The 16,424-nt window shown below is 47.0% G+C and overlaps 1 protein-coding gene across 2 annotated transcripts in view; it reads right to left on the reverse strand.

Annotated features, from left to right (window-relative positions):
• Positions 1-16,424, reverse strand: part of CFDP1 (craniofacial development protein 1) — a 65,937-nt gene that overhangs the window by 37,239 nt on the left and 12,274 nt on the right. For both annotated transcript variants that reach the window (XM_057414389.1, XM_057414397.1), the window contains exon 5: positions 8,822-8,926. In XM_057414389.1, coding sequence (XP_057270372.1) covers positions 8,822-8,926 — 105 coding nt within the window. The remainder of the gene's footprint in view (positions 1-8,821; positions 8,927-16,424) is intronic.

Below are 16,424 nucleotides of genomic sequence, written 5' to 3' on the forward strand. Positions count from 1 at the left end.
TGTAAAGAAACAGCAAGACCACACTGGAAAATTACTCTTTCAGTGTTCTCTCAAGGAAGTTTAATAATCCCATCATTACACCTCTGCTGTTTTTTGCAGAGCATCCCTGGGTGAGCTGTAGGAGCAGGGATGCAGCTCCAGATGAGTCAGGAAGGTTAGAATAGTGGTAAGGGGGGTAGGGGGAGACCAAGTTGCTGAATTCCCACTGGTTTTGCATTATGAAAGCCAAGAGCTGCAATCAGCAAGCCTCTGCGTGTTAGCTTTAACCCCATCCTTGCTGCTAAACAAGCACCTCAACTGACTTCCTGACAGCATACATATATTGGCGACACACAGCATGCTCAACCACAAGGCAAAACAGGCAAGCTCCTGAAGAATGGCCATTTGATTTCTTTCAGTCAGTATTTTCTAAACTGTGCAAGTTTCTTGCATTCACAGGTGCTGCAAGCCGGCCTGCTGCTCTCAGGCCTGCACCTTAAAGAGACAAAACCCAGTAGATTTACAATCCAGCCCTGCACATGCCCAGGACTTGCTACTTCAAGAAATGCCGTCATTGTTCTCAAGAACAGGCATCTGTATTGTCCACAGGCTGCCTGAAGGCTCAGAGCAACAGTGCTGAAGTATGAGTTCCACAAAAGGGTATCAAAGCTGCCTCACACGGTTGGATCAAACTCATATAGCCACAGTTATTTGCTGATAATCCCAGACTGCTTTGGGTTGGAATGGACCTTAAAGCTCATCCAGTTCCAATCCCCTGCCACAGGCAGGGACACCTTCCACTACAGCAGGTTGCTCCAGGCTCCGTCCAAGGTGGCCTTGAACACTGCCAGGGCAGCCACAGCCTCTCTGGGCAACCTATGCCAGGGCCTCACCACCCTCACAGGGAAGAATTGCTAGTAGATGCTAGGAGAAGAGAGGGCACAAAATGCAATTTCCCCTGGGATACCTCCTCACGCCTCTCCCCCAGACCTCCCACCAACCGCCCCCCCCCCCCCCCCCCCCAAAAAAAGGACAGTCTCAAACAGAAACTTCAAACAAATCAGTTCCCTCCATTCACCACCTCAGTGCGTACACAAGCATCTCACACACACATCCTCATATACCCAGAGGGACGTCTGCTGCCAGCACATCAGTTATCTGCTTCTGCAGAGGGTCCCTTGGTACAGCAACTGCCCCAAGGAATGCACTCGCTCTGCAAAGGCAAGGGCTCCAGGACAAAGCAGACTGGGCTGTAAGCCAAAACATAAGGAAGGCTTTGAAACTCCTTGGATAGGGAAATAAGGTATTCCATGGCTTTGCAGACTGGATTAGAGCACCCTGGAGAGCTTGAGACAGTCTGGAGACTGTTTAAGGTGCCCTTTCAGCTCAGCCTGTGCACCAGGTCACTCAAGGCTCAGGGTTTTGCACAGGAATAATAAGGGGAGTGCAAGAACTAGGGGGCTCTGACACCTCCACACAAGGACAGTAATAGCCAAAGTGAATAGCAGCCATGCTAACCATCCTCATGGCCAGAAACCAGCAGAGGAAGTCCCCATGTCTGGAGACACTTGCTCAATCTCTCTCAGGCTTTCCCTGGACACAAAAGAGCATTGCAAGACAGCTGCCAATCAAAGGGCTGGAGCTCTGAAGAGAGACCATGTGCTTCAAGTCATACCAGCATCTCCTTTAAGACAAGGAGAAAACCAGCATTTTAAATGGTAACTAACCCTAACTGCTTGACTTCACACCTTGATACGAAGCCAACCAGCCTGGGCACGCCTGTTTTCTAAGCCCAGTCCCACACAAGGCTGAAAACCTAGCATGCAGATCAAAGTTCTGGCTAACAAATGCGCTGGAAAATACTGGTGTGCTGATTTTCCATGAATGAGGCCACCAGTATGTAATTTTCCATGAATTAAGCCACTAGTATGTGAAAAGCCTGCAGCAACAGTACTGCTTGAAAACAGGAAGCACTGCTCTGCTCTGACTACCACTGCAGCCTTACTTCTGGTTCATCTTTTATAAAGAATGATTCAGCTGAACTTCTTCCTTGACATGAGAAAAACGAGTGTGGGAAAGCAAGAGCATGTAACAAGCATCTGGTATGAGGGAGACACTCGAGGGACATGGTGCAGCTCAAGTTAATATGCAAGGAAGCACTATAAAAGCAAAATAAGACAGGAGTGGAAACAAATCTTCTTAGTAGACACACCCACAAGCCATGGCACAGCCGGGAACAAGAGCTCTTCAAACCCAATTCCAATCCCAGTCTTTCACCATGAAGCAAGGCTGCCCCTCACTTCTCACTCCAACCAGACCGAGTCTAACATGGAAAGATTCAGGGATTTCCCTTTGCAACCTAACAAAGGCTCTGGAATAAAAACACAGCTTGCTTCATTCACTATTAGCAGTTTATTTCCTCAATCATTTTCACAGAGTGGGAAAGAGAAATGTGCATGATCTAAGAGATGAAAGCAAATGAAAATAAGCCCCATAAAACCTGTGCTGCCCTAAGGGAAAACTGTCCCACCACTTTCATTGGGGAATTATCAAAGGCCCCAGACTGGTAGGGGGTTGTTTGTATTTTATAAGACAGATGCTTTAGAGATGTAAGTCCTCAAATAGCTGAGATTCCATTCTTCTGAACCTCAAACAAGACTAGAAAAAGAAACAGCTGATGCCACTTAGTCCAACCCAGGGATCCAGCCTAGCCACATCAAGACAGAGGACTGAAGCAAGGCACAGGGCTGTACAGGCACTGCTCAACTTCCTCCCAAGGAGATGTCACTGCCCCAAGCGAAAGCACCACACCAAGTGCTGGCATGGCTGCAGGGAAGTGTGGAATGGAGCTAAAAGAATCTCATTCATTTCTATTGCAAAAGAGAGGCTGGGGCAGAAGGTATTGACTCATTTAGCCTGAGAACAAGAAATGATTGCTCCTGAGAGACTAGTTTAAAAGGGTGTTTAGTGCATGTTTTGCTTTGCGTGTGGGAGAGTGGGTATGAAACTTCCCACACTTGGAGCTCTGTTTCGTATCATAAAAGGCTTAATGTAAGCTTAAGGGTAAGAACTTCAGAGAAGGGGCAAAGACCCAAAATGGCAGAACTCTCCCACCCACAGCTAAGCTCAGAGGTGACTGCAGTCCTGGATAAGCCTGTCTGCAGGCAGTGGTCAGGTCCCTAGCACAGGATTCACCAGCAGTGTGGCCATGTTCACAGCTTGGACAGACCAACTCACTTTGCCTCTCAGCTGGATTGTGAAGCCCACACTGGTGCCCTCGCTGCTGCCAACCCTGCAGCAGCTGGAGAGCAGCATCCGCACTGGTGCAGGCTCTGCAAGGGGTCTGGCTTCATGGGATGCTGGAAGCCTCAGTCCACACTGACATCAAGAGGGGAGGCAGATGTTCAGAGGATAAGGTTGTCTGGCATGCTTTACAAGTGTGTGGCAACCACCATCTTATTTACTACAGCTGATGGAAACCCTTCTCTTTAGTACTGAACCAGCCATCGTTCTTCCGAATGACAAACCTCCTCTTCCACACACATACAAACACTCATCCCATGGGGTAATTAATTTCAGCCCCCTAGCAAATCAAACCAAGATACTCCAAAAAAAATCACCCAGTGTCATTACCATGTTGATTCAAGGAGGGGATACACGTAGACAGATACCAGTAGATAGACACTAATAATGAATAATTAAACCAAAAATAAGGCCAACAAAGGATCTAAGACCTAAAGAGAAATTATACACTTGGAACAGCTACCACCACATTTATCTTTCACAACCAAAGTGCATGAACAGGAAACAAGTAAAACTATCTCTAGGGCACATGAATATTGCCCCTGGCCGTTTCATCGTGCTGTGCACACAAAGATGTCATGTGCTACTCACACCCAGACATTTGGCTATGGTGCAAGGGGCTGGATCTCTCCGTCCGAGAGAACAGCACCCTCTGGAGGCCAGTAAGGGAAGCGCAGGAGAAAGCTCACAAGCCTTAAAATCACTAACAGAGCTATTCTGTCGCTGAAGTGACTACTGAAAAAGCCTACCTCCAACTTCCCCAAAGGTCTTGATTACTTGCTTTATCTGCACCCTTATTCAGCCCATACAAGCAAAATGTGCAGGAGTTTTAGCTAAATAGCTGCTTACAGTTGATGCTGAGCTGAAATTGGACTGTAAATTCCTGCTTTCTGAAGAGTAAAAGAGCCATGGGACTGCTGTGAAATGAAACTGCTCCCTGGAGGCATGTGAATGCTGCAGCACTTGCTCTAGATCTGAGGTTTAGAGAAGCTGAGAGCCCTGCGCTTGTCTCATCAGTGTTCAGCAGTAATCAGTTTTCATCATGATAGCAAAGGGATCCATTTAGCTTGAGCCAACTCATGCAGAAAGAGCAGCTTCTGCAAAAGAAAGCTTTGGATGCAAAGCAGCGCCTAGGAGTAGCCAGGCTAGAGGGGAAGGTTAGCTCAGAAATCACAGTAATGGGTTGGGATGCTGCAAACAGGCTCCAGGTTCTCTCATCATCCATACCCTCCCACAATGACTGCCACCATTCCTCCTCCTACTCACTGAAGGTGGGAGAGAAGCCATGAACAGATATCTTCCTAATGCTCTACTCCAACACTAGCATGCAGGAGAGTAAATGACTTCTCAAAGTAATGGCCTGAAGCTTTTCATACCATTTAATGGTCAGTCCATATGAATTCCTCTACAGTAGACTAGGGGAGGAAAGCACCCACAATGGACAGGCCAGAGTTTATCTTGCTTCCTTTGTTCAGGGTCAGTGTGTGTCTCTAGGTCAGAGCTTTCTTGCAGTGCCTCTTCCTGCTGGGCCTTGCACCCAGGTCCAAACCCTTGCAGATGAAACAGCCTGGGGGTTGGTGAGCACCACACCTCCAGAACACTGTGAGAGTGATGCCTTGCTTCAAAGGCAAATTTTACCCTGTGTTTATATCAGCCTACAAGGCATGAAAAGGCCTAGGAGGTCACACATCCGCCACTGTAATTTCAGGCATGATCAAACAGAAAAGCAAAAGTGGGGCTGAGTGAGCAAGTCTGCATTTAATTACAAATGGGTTTGATAATAAGCAGAGGCAAGAACAAAGCAAGTGAAAAACCTTCCTTTTTCTTCCTGGCTCCTGTTCAGGCCATGTAGAAACAGATGCGTAGAGGAGAATCTCAAATAAAATCCACTAACTACATTTTTTTTTCATTTTCAGAACTGCTACAGCAGCACTGTTTCCTATGCTGTGCTTTGACACACATCAGGGACTGATGGGCAGCCAGCCACCACTCACAAGGCAGAGCTTGGGTCTTTGCAAGTATTTCTCAGGCTGGAGCTCAACCCTGCCGTTGTGTCTCAAGTCACATAAGCACAAGTACATGCACACAGTCATTCTGCTCTAAGCTGCATGGAGGATTTCATTTGCTTTAACATCCTCTGAATATGAAATGGTGGCTGCAAAACAGGATTACTAGCACAGAGGACGATCGACCCAGCTTGCAGGTCCCGCCTGGCCCAGGGAGGGGGCATAAAGCAGCTCCTAGAACACCAGTGATGCCCACAGAGCTAACTGACCTCTGCATCAGGTCATGCACTTACAGCCAGGAGATACTCTTGCTGACCCCAAAAGGCCCTGGAGCAACACAAGGATAGGAAACAAGCCCTAAAACAGACAGGCAAGAAGGCTTAGCGGGGTGAGTGGAGGGCTTCTTTTGAATGCCAGGAGCTTTCCACCTGATTTTTGGTGACAGCAAATTAGAAGAGGTCAGTGAATCCCCTCATCCCACCCAATACCCCTAACAGCATCAGCAACAGCCTAACACAACCCAAGAGCATTACAGAAACACAAATGGAACACAGCATCAGCCTCAAACCCCTCCAACAAACTGACACCCACTGCTGACAAACCGCTGCCTAGCTGGATGTCACGGGGGACACGATGGGAATAATGGGAAGGCTGGGAAACTATTGCATCCCTGGGAACCAAGGGCTTCCGACCTTTCTAGCAAAGCCTGCTGAAAGAACTGGGTGGGTTGTTTTGTACTCCTGGCTTTAATTACAGCCAAGTGTTTAAGTTATTCTCCTCCAACCACCCCTGTGTCCCTCACAAGCACAAATCTAGCTTTTTATAGCACATCCGGTATGGATGTTAAACACATTCAGGAAATGCACTCTCAAACCCAAACATCTCTTCCCCTGGACCACTTGTGCTGCAAGGGTTTTTAATGTGGAGATGTGAAGCCGGATGTTTGGTTTTGTGATGGCTACCTTCCTGGATTACTTCTGTCTGTTTAGAGAAGGAAAATTAAATAAATGCATGGTAGGCTGGCTGCATCCAGAAATAATGCAAGCTGCCTGCAAGGTGAAGAAAGAAAAGCCAGATGGAGAGGCCACTCCAAACTGCTTGAATGCCCTGCACACAGGGCAAGGCTTTCTTCTTTTCTCTTTTTCCTTTTTAAATAGCTGACAAAGCTCCTCAGGGCTGACAATGGCTCACAGCACAGTGGGTGTCCAGAGGCACATCTAGGATTTCGAATCACAGGTTTTTCACTGCCTTCTGTTGATACTGCCCCAGACTGGGTCTTATCCTGTAATGTACAAGGGAGAAATGCACCCTCTTCCCCAAAACTTCTATTTTAAGGGCCACCAGCAAAGAGCCATCAGGCTACACCAAGTTCTGTCAGTCCTCTGGTGCTGCTCAGACTTGTCACTAAAGTTTGTGGCTGTTCACTCCACAGGGGCAGGGCTTGGACAATAGCTGACTCTAAGTCTACAACCTGACCTTTGTAATTTTTGTAACACAAGGGGACTTGCTTATGGCTTTAAGAAACACTGCAAGCCTATTAGTAATTCTCTCACCTGAAAATACCCTGGCTGACTTACCAGCTGGAAGCACCCTCCTAAGTCCAAAGGCAAGCATATTTGCTGGCAGCCTAAGGAATCAGTCTTGGATACCACTCCAAGGTAGAAAACTCTCACACCAGAAGGCACACACTGGTCAGTCTGCCCCACATGGTCTCCTGCTGAACCCTCAAGACCACTGGGCTGTTCCGCATGTTAATCAAAACGTGACTGCTACACTTCAGCTGTAGTATCACTTCACAAACCCAGGACACTCTGCAGCAAGTTAGGAGATGGAAGACACGTGGGGCTGCACTGCATCAGGGTTTGCTGCTCTGAAAGAAGGTAAGACAAACAAGCCCAGGGCATTTTTCCCCTCCCCTCACTGCAGCCAGGCCACCTCACGTTCTGAGCAAGCAACTGTCAGTAGGACATCACACATCAGCAAACTGAACAACCACCTAATTGAGCTGCCTCCAAAATAATCACACTGGAGGAAAGTTAGAGTCTTTGAACTCGTTATTTCTTATATTGATTTTTATTCCATTTTTTCCATATTTGACATGGATTCTTCACTTCAGATACCTGCAGCATTAACTCAGAATGGGCTCTAGCTATTTCTCCTGAGCAACTAGATCTCCAGCACAAGCAGCCATGCACCTTGGTAATGACTAGTGGTGCAGGCCCACTGGCCAGTCACCTCCTCCTCCGGGCCAGTAAGATACAGGAGGAAACCTTGATCTCAGACAGTAGGAAGGTGACCAGCCCATGGGGCTTTCCCAGTGGGCGACCAAATGCACCTGCACTCAGAGCAGCAGGGAATTTGCTGGGGGAACTGGAAGGCAGGTCTGAAGGGATGGGACCGTCAGCAGTATGCACAGCAAGGAAGTGCCCCTGCTTCAGCTGACACCCAAACCCCTTTTGTGCCCACCCAGACTGAATAAAGAGTGCCAGTCCAGGTCAAGGCAAGTTTTCCAGCACAAAACCACGTAACACAACACTTAGGTTACAATTAATGCACTCTGCAGGGACAAACCCTTGTGCAGCATGAACAGCAGCAAGACAAATATGCTCATCTACGCACTCATTCATCTCAGGGAACAGCAGCTGTCAAGTCACACACACACTTACTATGCTTTCATTGCCCTGATCTAACTACAAGCTATGCAACACTTGGCTGGAAAAATGAGTGACAATCCAGCTGCAGCAACTGAGTAACAGCATATCTTGGGGAAAGGCAGCCTGAACTCCCACTGGAGAATTGCTCTTCAGCAGATGGGAAAAACAATGTATTTATTTGATGGGTGTTGTTTCTATGTGACCAAATCATATGCAGCTTGTCCTTATAAATATAAAAAATAAAAATAAAAATGAATATAAATGACTTAAAAATCACTGCTGGAACATAGAAGCATCTCCTCTATTCCTGAGAAGCAGGTGATCTCCCAAGCTCATCAAGAATCACAGAGAGGCAGGTCAGATGCTCAGGGGACCTGACTTCTTTGTATCTTTGACAAGCATGACAGTCTCAGAATTAGGTGTTAGAGCTTGAACAAAGTGACAAATCCACATTGAAATTATATTAGAGAACATGGAAAAGGAAATCTCACATTCAAATGCTCCCAGAAAGTTTATAAGAAGCCACAGTCCAGCCTGTCATGGCTTTTTATGGTCCCAAGAAGCACCTGTCAAAGGAACTGCAGACAATCCCATGCATGTTCCTTGGCTACCTGCAGTTTCATCAGGCTGCTCAAGACATTCAAAACAGTATTTCCTTATTAGGAAGAGTGATTTATGAGGATTGAGAAATTCAAGCCTGGACCTACAAAGTGAGTCATGGGCACTCACGAGTTGCTTCCCCCACTTCCCTACCCCCCAGTTGAAATCCTGTAGAAAACAATTACCCCTTAGCTTAAATACCACACAGCCTTTACTGTATGCTGAGTGCTGTCTTGCTCACTAAGGGTCTGTATCTGGGCAGAGAAATCACATACTTACCCAGACACTGTTGGGAGGGAAGTCGGAGCTGCTGACGGCCATTTCTCTTGCTGCTTCAGAAAAGCTTTAGCTTCTTTTGAGGTTGAGTCCACTTCTTTAGTCACTCTGTTGGAGGTAAAGCAGACAAACCAGAGGATAAGGAAGAGCTGTACTCACAACAGGAAAAACAAAGACCCAAGGAAACACAGAAGAGAGGTGCAGAAGTCCCCACACCATCTCCATCAGCTTCAGGCTGAAGAACAAGCATCTTGTTAAGATTTCATGCCAGTGACAAACCCTCTATAATTATGGCAGAAAAAAGGAAAAGAGTAGCTAATTAGAGCTGAGGGAGGAAGGGATTTTCTTTTTTTTTTCAAACAAACAGGAATGTTTGTTCATTCAAGCAGGTCTGTCTCACTAGCAGCTACTAAATGCTTTGCTCAGGTCACTGGGGGCAATTCCAGGCTCTTAATTGGGCTCTTGATTTCCTCATTTGTGGGTCAGTGAGGCAGCTCTTATGCCACAGCTGTTCTGCCACCCACATCTCACAGGCTTGGCAACATCTGCATCCCAAAACAGAGCACAGAAACTGGCTCCAGGCATGTGGAATGGGAGGAAAAGTTCTGACAAGGCGGAATGCAGAAATTTGCTCTCAGTTTCTACTTAATTTTTGTTTGAGGCCCTGAGGGTGCAAAATACTGAACTTTAAAAAATGCAGCACCCACAGCAGGGAATGTATTATAAACATGAGAACGAATCTCTAGAAAACACACTCAGTAATTAATAGTTAGAAAATGCCAGCTACCTTAGCCCCTTATTTACAATCACCTGCCTCCAGTGACACACTTTTCACACTCTCAGCAGCTCTTAATGAGGTTGTCCTGGTTTCCCAAGCTAATAATTTTGCTCCCTTGCTCCTTGATCCTCGTTAGTCACAGCATCTGCCCTGGTTACAACTCAGGCTAATAGCTGCTTGCCTCCTACCCACCAACCCAACACTGCAGCTTCCATGTGGGAACTGGCTGACGGACATGGAAAAACCCAAGGAGCTGCAGACCCAGCAGGGTTACTGCTGGGTTGGGCTTCAAGGGAAGCACTGTGGAGCTGTTTGTTAAGCCTGGAGGCACTGATGCCCTGAAATCCCACTTGCACACAACTAGTGCACCCATGTCCCCATCCTGACAACATGTGAAGGAGCTGTTAGAGAAGGGAAATAATTTCTCCTTCTCTGCAGACCGCAAATTTGGTGGAAAAGGCATGTTCAGAAATAAGAATGAGTTCTTGTGCTGTACACCTCCTTCTTTGCCTGGTCCTGCCAGCGCAGATTAATCCCATTTCCCCCTGCACTGTCACATGACTTTCAAACTAGCAGCAGCCAAGGGGAAAGAGACAAATCCATGTTATGAATATTTAGAAGTGGGTGCTGATCAGATTGAAAAGAGGTGGGAAACGGGGAAAAACAGTTTGGGAAGAAACAAAAGCCTTGCTACAGCACTGTCCTAATTTAGGACATTCCAAACACACCATTATGGAATCATAGACTGGTTTGGGTTGGAAAGGACCTTAAGATCATCCAGCTCCAACTCAATGCCATGGACAGGAATGCCTCATACTGGACCAGTCTGCTCCAGGTCCTGGCCTGGCCTTGAACACTGCTAGGGATGAGGCAGCCACAGCTTCCCTGGGCAGCCTGTGCCAGTGCCTCACCATCCTCACTGGGAAGAACTTCTTCCTTACACCTAACCTGAACTTCCCCTGTTTCAGTTTAAAGCCACTCCCCCTTTTCTTATCACTACAGTCCCTGATGAAGAATCCCTCTCCATCATCTTTGTAGGCCCCCTTCAGATACTGGAAGGCTGCTATGAGGTCTCCACGCAGCTTTCCCTTCTCCAGGCTGAACAGCCCCTGCTTTCTCAGCCTGTCTTCATACAGGAGGTGCTCAAGCCATCTGATCATCCTCATGGCCTCCTTCGGACTTGCTCCAACAGCTCCATGTCCTTCTTATGCTAGGATATCAGAACTGCACACAGTGCTCAGCAACAGCAGTCACACACCAAAGGTTACTGTACATCCAGTTTCCTTCAACAGAATGAACTTGGTGTCTCTGTGCTGCAATCAGCCAGAATGCCCCACAGAGCTCCCCCAGGCACAAGTGCCATGTTCCCATGAATACAGTCACACAGTCTATTTAATATCAAACACAGCAGCCAAAGAGCTGGTGCCATGTCCTGCCCAGCTGCGGAGCAGCACCATTTCTCATGTACTTCGCCATGTTGGTTTCTGGCATGGCCGCCCCTCTCCTCATCACCCCCTGCACTCTTGTGCCACTGGAAGCATGCAAAGAGCACATGAGCAGTCATGAGAAACATCAGGCAGACCCTAAGCACACAGGAATTTGAGAGGCACAGCATAGTAACCACACACCTGGAAAAAACCCTCTACACTGGCCTCAATACAGCCACAGGACCTGCTCCTGGGTTAGATCCCAGCCGAACCCTGCACAATTCTGGGACTTGAAGAGCATAAGACCAAGAGGAGGGATTGGGAAAGGAAGCAGAAGTCAGAGAAAGCACACCGTATCACCAACTCTGCTCCCACAAGCCTACAGGAATTGGGAAATTAAATAGCTTAACAGGGTCTGGACAGGCACAATCCCAGGACAGATGGGTCTTGGAACAACCTGGTCTAGTGGAAGGTGTCCCTAACCATGGCAGGGAGTTGGAACTGGATGAGCTTTAAGGTCCCTTCCAACCCAAACCAGTCTGGGATTCTATAAATGGGCAGCAAGTCTTCAAAGCTTGTGGCAGAACTTGGATGTTAACCTCATGAGTACTTTCAGCCTCCTTCACCAACGGAGAGACAAAACTGGCCAATGTCTGTCCTACTAGTTGAGGTAAAAGAAGACACCAAGCTATGATGCACATGAAAAACGGCTCCAGGGATTTGCCAGCCTGCAGTCTGACAGAATTAGCATGCTGCTGGTTGGACCAGCACAGCTCTTGGAGCAGGAAAATGCTCAATCCCAGAAAAGGTGAGAAGGTAGAAACCTCTACTTGCTGAAGCCCCTCAACATGATGCATAGCCCTTCAATGACAGACACTTCCGCTTTGATGCTTGTGTGCTCCACCACCTCAGGGTACCAGCAGCAATGGCTGGGCACAGTATGTAACTCCCTTTTTGATCCCTTTGGCCTACCAGCAGCTGCTTTAGAATGTATTTTTGAAGTTGTCCACTGTAGAAACTCAGCTGCAAAGCTGCAGGCAACCTGTTCCTACAGGACTGGCCAGCTAGGGACAAAGGAATGCATGATAAATGTAATTAAAAGTGACCTTTCAAGGCAATTTCACCATAAGATCCACTTATATCCTCATAGACTGAAACCAAAGCAGCTCTGAGGCTGGTGTGATGCCAGCAGCAACTCGTGAACCACTCCACAGGACTGACAAAATAAAGAATATTAAAGGGCTTTACAAGGTTTTAATTCAGGTTATGCACATTCCAACCTTTTCCAGATCCCAGGCCAAGAAGGGGAAAAAAAAAAAAAAAAATCCTCTGGTCTGCATTATTGTGGGAGACAATAACTCTCCATGTAGAAACCAAAACATTTCTTGCTCTTCATGGGGAGAAATGAGAGCCATTAATCCAGCTGGAAGAAATCACAATCATTACTAAGGAAAATTACAAGACCTTTCACTTTTAAATACTTGATAAATAACTATTTGCCTGACTGTTTACTGGGATGCTATTCACATATTGTAATCCAGGAATAAACATGGAAATAAGTATATTGTCAGGAACAAAATAAGTAGCTACTGTCTTGCCCACTTGTAGACCCCGTAATTCACACACAAAACCGCTCACTCTCATCACTTTCCCATAAAGATTTCATTATATTGCTATGCTACTAAATTGCATAATAAGACTTCCAGAACACAGAAGAGTTATTAATTTTTCTGGACTATGCTGGAGCCTGGTACACTGACAATGCTACTGTAGAAGATGCTGTGCAACTGTAAAATAGAAAGGTCTCCCATATATAAAGTTATTATAAGGAAAACATGCTGGAAACGAGATCACTAAGTCTCTCTGATACTTACAGGTGTCCTCCTAACTTAGGACGCTTCATCTCTGAACCAAGCTCAAAGTGGTACCCAAGCATTTCAGCACACTCAAACCCACCCATCCTGCTGTTCTGGTCCCCAGGTACGGATACATTACTTCTAACTTCCACTCAAGAACTTGTCACCCTTCCCTTCACCTTTTCCAACTGAAATGCTGTGATTTATATGCACGGAAAAGGCCCCAGTCATGCAGGCTGGGCACCAAGGCACGTGAAGAAAACCCACAGGCTGTCCCAAGAGTCATTCCATACAGCATACACAGTACTGAACTGTAGCACCCTAGTTTAGGAAGTGCTTGATCTGTTCCCAGAAGTCTGCATAGCCACCTAAGTAGCTACATGGAAGGAGGAATACAGGCTAAAATGAGCACCCCGTTCACATAGCTCTATCTAATCTACAGAAGGGGGTTAAACCCAAATTTTCATGCTTTGGTTCAGTGGCACAGCAAGCCTGATACACGAGCTTGTCTCCTGTGCTCTGGTCATACAGTGGGTGCAAAGTTACCAGGCGTGAAGGGGGTCCCAATTTTACACATCATACCATTCCTGCTCCCATGGCACACGCAGCACCAGCATCCCAGGACTCACCCCAGTGCAGTGGTCAGGTGCCTCTGCTCTAGCACAGCTGAACCCAATCCTGTCTGCAAGAAACTGAGCTAGCATAAGGGATGCCAAGGGTGCAGTGTCAGGAAAGCACCTGGCTCAGCAGTGAGGTGCCCTGCAAGCCCTTCCAGAAGCGCATCAGCATGGAGGAGAAAAGGAAGCAGTGTCTTTGAGGCAGGACAGGGAAAGCTGGAAAAGACAAACAGCCACATAGGGAGGGCTTGCAGGCTTCTGTCCACAGACTGCTGTGTAATAGCAACCTTGTGCATCCCAAATGCCAAAATCCCTCCAACTTACACCCATGCAGCTCAACACAACTGCATTCTCCTCAAAATGCCTGATGCACATCAGGCTGAGGAAGCACATGCTGGTATTGTGGTATAAAGGGACTTGGAGCTGACAACATAGTTAGGATCCCTAATTGCAGCGATACAAAGGTACCAGCTCTTCTGACCATGCTGAGAAAGGGAAAGCAAGAGTGGAAGCTCTGGAAAATGCCAGCTCTTTTCTAGTTGTACTCAGAACACACAGTCCCCACTTGGGAAACCTGCCTCAGTTTAGACCTGACACAATTATAAGACTTTTCACATGATCTTAATGTTGTTAGCTCTGGGGAGTCACAGACCAAGGGGGGGGGGAAATGAGGCTAATTATCTTTTTTTTTTTCCTTTTTCCCAGTATTCCCCATCTGTGTCTAGCCTCATTAAATAGTCCTCCAGCCTTCTTGAATGATCACTTGAGGAGCAAGCAAAACTCTTCTACAGTTGTTGGTAAAAAAAACCCTAATCCCTTCCGAGCCAAGAGGAATATTTTGTCTGAGTATTTTTTTGGCGGACTCCTGTGCTTGAGCTGCTATGTCCTGGGTACCTTCTACAGACAGACCATAGAATCACAGACTGGTTGGAAGGGACCTTAAAGCTCACCCCATTCCAACTCCCTGCCATGGACAGGAACACCTACCTCTAGACCCAATTGCTCCAAGCCCTGTCCAACCCGGCCTTGAATACTTGCAGGTGCCTGTAAGAGCCTGAAGCCACAGAGTTCACTTGTTCAGCACCTTCCAGGAGAGAATTAAGTCCCTGCACAACTCAACCTTCAGGCTACACCTGCCTGCCCACTGGGTATGTATTTATTTTATGCTGGATTGCCTGGTGCAAAGCAAACAGAGCTAAAATTAAGGTCCCAGCACTTTTTTTATTTCAAAGTAAAAGATATGTTTTCTCCCTTTCAGAAAAAAACACACCATTCTCCAAAGCTTCAAACCAGGTGGGAGAAGTTGTTCCCTGGGAAACTGAGCCTATTCCCTGAAGCAACACCAGCAAGACCTGGGTGGAGCGACTGATAATTCTGTGGGCTGCTTATCATCACAGAAGCTGCTGGCTGGTTTTTAAACAGAAACCAATCTGATCAGAGATCTCCTGACACCAGGTGAAGGCCATGCTGCTGCCTGGTGCTGCTCCTCACAGTGAGTGCGTGCTCTGTCCAAGCAGCCAGCCCAGGCTGCATCTCAAACCAATTCATCTGAGAACAGAGATGAACGATATTTTAACATCAATAATGCATAAAAAGTACTTTTTGACATCCACATCCTGACCTCGTAAGCCTTGAAGGGAGCAACCGCTCTTCCATCATCTCCTGCGTGACAGACTCTGCGACAGATGTAAAGAAAACAGATGGACAGTGGTGCCACCTGAGATGCTGACCAAGCTGTCAGGCCCCATTTGGGCTTCTGCTTGCTGCTTCTGCAACCACCTCTCTAAATCCAAGGGGAAGTAGCACTGCAGTTACTGAGCTTCCACCGGGCCTTGCAATAGGTAGAGCACAACAAACATGGCTCTCTGGAGTAGATGACTCATGGCCAGGGCACAAGGCTTCACCTCCCTGTTGACTGGAGGTAATCCACCCCAGTTTTACATCTCTCCAAGCACTTGGTCTCTGCTTGCCTCTCTGGATAACTATTCCCTCAGCCAGCCCCATCAGACTGCCTCAAAATCCTGCCATGCATTTAGCTTTTCTGGCATCCCATAATTTTTATTTGTACCTCCCAAAAGACTTAACTTCAAATTATGGAACACACCCCTGAGTTGAGCAATCCTTGTGAACAAATGTAGCTGCTGTATGTGTGAGCACGACAATGCTCTGACCCTGGTAACTATGACTTGCAAGTACACCAAACACAAGATAGATCCCTGCAGCCCCACTGCTAAAAATCAATGCAATATTCGCATAATGCATCTCTCCTCTTGCTGAAGGAAGGAGTATTAGAGAGTCAGAGATACAAAATACGCTTACAGCTACGAACATGGACACAAAGGTTACACAAACCACAACAGGAGCCAACACACATTACAAAGCAGAAATATCCCCATGGGGAAAATCCCAGACTAAGTTTCACTTGGTTTGTAAAGTGTTAATGAGATAGTAAGACAGCAAACAGCTTTGCCTTCCCTTCAGGCTAACACAGAAATCCTCTTGCTTCAGAACCTCTTAGTTAACAGGAATGAAAAAAAAAAAAAAAAAAATCCATCTTGCAAGCTCCACTTTGCATCCCAGGAAACCCGAAGCCCAAGGGCAGTAAACCAGCTCTGCCAGCATCTCACCAGACATCAAAGGCCCTTTCTGAGCCTGGAGCTGTTAGAAATGACACAGCAGCTTGGAACCCAGGAAAACAGGGCAAGCAGCAAAATGCTGGGACTGGATCTGAGGCCCCTGCGATGAAGTCATGAACAGAGGGACAAAAATTCCCCTTCAGCAAAAGAACCCCCAAGAGACCTAAACAGGTCATAACCGCCTTCTGTTTCCAGATTTTTAGAAGTCAGGGAATTGCCGAGGGCCAGGTACAGAAATGCCTCCTCCCTCAGGGTGGGATTTTTACTTATATATTTCCATACTAACTACCCA

Source organism: Pezoporus wallicus, unplaced genomic scaffold (genome assembly GCF_028554395.1).
Source record: "Pezoporus wallicus isolate ANWC-B61680 ecotype Strahan unplaced genomic scaffold, APGP_CSIRO_Pwel_v1 contig_854, whole genome shotgun sequence".
NCBI lineage: Eukaryota > Metazoa > Chordata > Aves > Psittaciformes > Psittacidae > Pezoporus > Pezoporus wallicus.